We start from the raw sequence: 5,612 nt of genomic DNA on the forward strand, positions 1-5,612 counted from the left end.
AAATTATTATGCAGACGGAAGTTCTGTGGATTATTATTGAATTAGTTGGACGTGATAATTGCCACTAATTGTTATGAATATTTCTCCTTGATTATTATTGCTTGGTAACCTAAGAATTAGAATCGGGTTTGGCCCTAATTCACGCGAATCCTAAAGGTAGCTACCGGGTTTAACACCCCCACCCAGAATGTTCACTAGACGGAAGAGCTAGTGGGCGTGGTGTTTAGTACTTCGAAGTTTATATATTTTACAGACGAGATGTTCTGTTTTTGGGGATATTATTGATGCGCATTATATGTTAAGGTCGGTTACCAAGCCAAGCTATGAAAGCAATGTGAATGTTATGTATCGAGAGAATGATTTTATACACAGGTTATGTGTATGTTATTTTTGTGCACGAGATATGTGTACGGTTATTTAAAAATCGCGAGGCAACCTACGGGGGAGAAAAGGATACGAACCTACTCTGCTAAGCATTATGAAAAATGGTTTTGTACACGAGATAGGTGTACTGTATTTAAATCTCGTGGTCTATCAAAATGATGAATTTTATTGCTTATGATAAACCTATGAACTCACCAACCTTTTGGTTGACACTTGAAAGCATGTTTATTCTCAGGTATGAAAGAAATCTTCCGCTGTGCATTTGCTCATTTTAAAGGCATTACTTGGAGTCGATCATCGCAATGGGACCAGATGTTAGTGACTTCGTCTAGATGGATTAGGACGGGGTATGACATCGGGTTTCCCCACGGGTAAACGGGTATACCCGATTAGTCACTCTGTATTTATTTTATAATAAGTTACCAAATCAAAATATCGAAAAATAACATACTACTTCATGTTTAAAGTATTATAAAATATCACATACAAAAAGTTGATTGAAAAGTTTCTAAAATACTCAAATACACAAAGTATATAAAAAATCACATCTCGAAAACTTGTTGTTTATGATTATATTGAATAAAATTATACTCGTTTTCAAAACAAATAAGAGAATTCTTTCATACATTAACAATATAATACTAATATTAAAATTTTACATAAAAATTATTATTAAAATTCCTTGGGCCGGGTATACGGATATGCGGGTCAGGTATACGGGTATGTGGAGTGCGGAGGGAGTGCACGCTACCCATTCCGTTTCAGGCTTTTATTCCGTATTATTTTTAATTTTTTTTAAATCCCAAAATATGTGAGAAGTGGTGAATAGTATGAGTTTGTGAGAGGGAGGGTGACACGTGGACCAATCAGAGTCCATCAAACCCTCTTGTATTTAGTAGTAGGATAATTCGATAACATAAGTAGAAAAAAAATTGAACAGTGTTTGACACAAAAAATACGTCTTTTTAGTGGATATGTACTAAGAATCAGTGGCGGAATTAAGAATTTTTTCACCGAGGTAAAAAAAATAAATTAAAATCGTAGCAATTTTTTGGGGCAAAAATGGAGGTTTTGAGTTAAAAAAATTAAGGTTTTTAGGCAAATTATAGAGGGTTTTGGACAAAATTTAAAGATTTTTGAGCAAAATTTAAAGATTTTTGGACAAAATTTGAAGGCTTTGGGGCAAAAGTTGAAGAATTTTGGCCAAAATTTGAAGGTGTTGGGACAAAATATGTAGGTTTTGGGGCAAAAAAAAATCCACCGGGGGCAAAGTCGAAAACCCAAAATTTTTAGACTGAAAATTGCAAATCCACTGGGACGGGCGCCCCACCCTGCCCCCAAATAGTTTCGCCCCTGCTAAGAGTTATATCATATAAACATGTCCGTTGGTAGCCGAGTGGTTTGTGACGCAATAATTGTTGGCGCATCGTCATGATTTCGATCAACGGCCGCGGTTCTATATATACATTTTTTTTGGTAAATTCGAGCTTTTTAGATTTTAAAATTAAAATACGCTGTAAAAATTCTATATATATCATTTAGGAAAAAAATTTGAACAGTGTTTGACACAAAAAAAATACGTCCTTTTTAGTGCATATGTACTAAGATTTATATCATATAAACATGTCAGCTCAGTGGTTTTGCTTGCTTTCTCTAAAGTCTAAACTAACCTACCTGGGTTCAATTCTTGAGTCGGGTATTTTTAATAACAAAAAGAACAAAAAACTAAAGGCAAAAGTTCTTTTTGGGCAAAATTTGAAGGTTTTGGGACAAAATATGTAGGTTTTGGGACAAAAAAAAATCCACCGGGGGCAAAGTTGAAATACCCAAAATTTTTAGACTGAAAATTGCAAATCCACTGGGGCGGGTGCCTCACCCTGCCCCCAAATAGTTTCGCCCCTGCTAAGAGTTATATCATATAAACATGTCCGTTGGTAGCCGAGTGGTTTGTGACGCAATAATAGTTGGCGCATCGTCATGATTTCGATCAACTGCCGCGGTTCTATGTATACATTTTTTTTTGGTAAATTCGAGCTTTTTAGATTTTAAAATTAAAATACGTTGTAAAAATTCTATATATATCATTTAGGAAAAAAAATTGAACAGTGTTTGACACAAAAAAATACGTCCTTTTTAGTGCATATGTACAAAGAGTTATGTCATATAAATATGTCAGTTCAGTTGTGTCGCTTGCTTTCTCTAAACTCTAAACTAAACTACCTGGGTTCAATTCTTGAGTCGGGTATTTTTAATAACAAAAAGAACAAAAAACTAAAGGCAAAATGTAAGGTTATAAGTTATCACTTTAATTAATAAGCAAAAAGAACAAAAAAAAAAAAAATTGACGATGTTTGTGATATTAAACAATGATCACACAATAAATATTACAAAAACCGACTCTGCTGGGTTATGTCATATAAACATGTCAGCTCAGTGGTTTTGCTTGCTTTCTCTAAACTCTAAACTAATCTACCTGGGTTCAATTCTTGAGTCGGGTATTTTTAATAACAAAAAGAACAAAAAACTAAAGGCAAAATGTAAGGTTATAAGTTATCACTGTAATTAATAAGCAAAAAGAACAAAAAAAAAAAATGACGATGTTGGTGATATTAAGCAATGATCACACAATAAATATTACAAAAACCGACTCTGGGGATCGAACCCAGAATCAATCTCTGGTTTCGTAGACCAGCGCCTTATCCATTGGGCCACAGAGCCCTTTTTGCTTGCAACTTTGTTCCGTTGATAAATAAATAAATAATAAATCGTCTTTTTATATAATTAAAATAACTACTACTGTAGTTATCTTTACTTTATTTGTTTGGTTATAAACACCCACATTTCATCAGATTAAACAGAAATTAATAAAGATTTGTCACGGACTATTTACTTATTTAGCAATAGCCGTTGATCATGATTTCCTGGTGATAAAACAAGTAACTTGTGAAGGTTTATTTATCTGTTGTTTTTATTCGATTATAAGAGTAGTTCCAATGGTCCGCCCAGACAACCCGCCCACAGCAGCCCTGCCTGGGCGCCGATGGCACGGAGGCCGCCCAGGTCGCGCCTAGCCCATCGCCCAGCCAGATCGTCCTCGTTTTAGTCCCTTTTCAGCATATTTGTGGACGCAAGTTACCGTTTGAAAAACAAAAAAGAAAAAAAATTGAATTTAATGGGCAACGGCTAGTTAACGGCTACATTTCATTTTTTTGTTTTTTTTTCTTTTTTCCACTATACATACACACCAAACCTTATTATTTTTACATATACAAAAATACACTCTCATTTCATATTTTCTACACATTTCATCATTTTTATACTCAAATAAACAATATGAGTTCCAATCCCGATCCCGACATAAATATAGTATTATCGATCACAAATACGACTACGAATCGAGCACTCGAACTAATTGACGCGCTAGATGAATTAAGTGGTAACGAAGAAATAGAACAAATACCACGGGCACCTAGAAGATATTTACATAGATATTTTACTTCGTATATGTCAAGGTATATTGAACTTTTCTCAAACTCCGGTTCCTAAATATTTTACTTATTTTATTCAAAAACGTGATGCTACCGGATTACTTGATTTTAATATTGTTCAAAAAGTAACATCCGTCATACGTCAACTAGCTTATGCCGCTTCGACCGATGTTTTTGATGAGTATTTGCATATGGGTGAACAAACCTCATATGATTGTTTAAACAATTTTTACAAATGTATTTCCACTTGTACGGTCCCGAATATTTGAGAAGACCAACTGCACAAGATGTGCAACGTTTGACCACTAAACATGCTCAAATACATGGTTTTCCGGGGATGTTAGGAAGTATTGATTGTATGCATTGGAGATGGAGAAATTGTCCGGCACGTTGGAAGGGTCATTATACACGAGGTGACCATGGTTACCCTTCAATTATGCTTGAAGCGGTAGCATCGTATGATGGATGGTTTTGGCACGCGTTTTTTGGAACTGCCGGATCAAACAATGATATCAACGTACTAAATCAATCCGATTTGTTTAGTGAGTTATTAGCCGGTGAAGCACCACCATGTACGTATACGGTTAACGGATGTACGTTTGCCAAGGGTTATTATTTGGCGGATGGAATTTACCCGGAATGGTCTACAATAGTTAAGTCATTCAAAAATCCGATAGACCCGAAACAAAAAAAATTCAAAAGGTATCAAGAATCGGCAAGAAAAGATATTGAACGAGCATTTGGAATACTACAAGGCCGATTGCAGATTGTTCAACGTCCGGCACGACCGTATTATATCCGCAAAATTAGAAGGATTTTGTTATCATGTGTGATATTAAATAATATGATAATCGAGGACAACGGCCGTTCATTTTGTGGACTCGAGGAGAATTATCGTCCGGTTCGACGAGCACCGAGATCATTCCAAGAAAGGGTTGAAGCGCATATGCGAGTGGACGCGGAAATAAGAGATGAGGGCATTCATCAACTATTAAAACATATGCTTGTAGAACACATACATAATCTTCCACCAAATTATCGCATACGACATGATCCCACAAGAAATCCAAACAACCAAGATGATGCCGGACCTTCACACATTCCCGATGACGAGGATGAAGAAGATCAAGAAGACGACGATGAAGAATAGGTCTTTTAATTAATGTTTTAATGTAATTTTATTTTTAATTGTATTTTTATTTTAATGTACTTTTTATTTTAATTATTTTAATGTTTTTTAATTTTTAATAAAAGTTTAGTTTTATTTAAATAATTGTAATTTTCTGATAATATAAAATAATTAAAAAAGAAAATAAAAAAATGGAAGGAGGAGTGTCTTTGTTGGGAGTGTTTAGTCATGGGTTTAGTCATGAGAAGGAAGTGAGATGGAGGTGCTGATGTGACGCTGAATGGTTGGTTAGTCCTGGAAGACATGTTGTCACCATTGGGGCACTCTAATATCACTTTAAATTTTCTAAACCTACCAACATTACTAAACAAATAAATACCAGCTGCATTATAATCCTAAGCCGAATTAAATTAATTTAATTAAAACATTATAATTTGAGTGAACATATGTATGTAATCAAACGTTCAAATTCAACTTTTAACGTATTGGGAATTTCAACATCCTATAAATTCTCAATTTACGTGAAATGACCCGTGAAATCACGGGTTTGTTTAAATGAAATAATTTAATGACATGTTTTAGGTATTAACTAAATGTAAATGCTAAAATCA

The 5,612-nt window shown here is 34.5% G+C and overlaps 1 protein-coding gene across 1 annotated transcript; it reads left to right on the forward strand.

Moving 5' to 3' along the window:
- Positions 1-4,107: 4,107 nt before the first annotated feature.
- Positions 4,108-5,022, forward strand: LOC139841352 (uncharacterized). The gene has a single exon (XM_071831574.1). It carries the CDS (start codon positions 4,108-4,110, stop codon positions 5,020-5,022), a length of 915 nt encoding a protein of 304 aa, XP_071687675.1.
- Positions 5,023-5,612: the final 590 nt, after the last annotated feature.

Source organism: Rutidosis leptorrhynchoides, chromosome 4 (assembly GCF_046630445.1).
Source record: "Rutidosis leptorrhynchoides isolate AG116_Rl617_1_P2 chromosome 4, CSIRO_AGI_Rlap_v1, whole genome shotgun sequence".
Classification (NCBI taxonomy): Eukaryota; Viridiplantae; Streptophyta; class Magnoliopsida; order Asterales; family Asteraceae; genus Rutidosis; species Rutidosis leptorrhynchoides.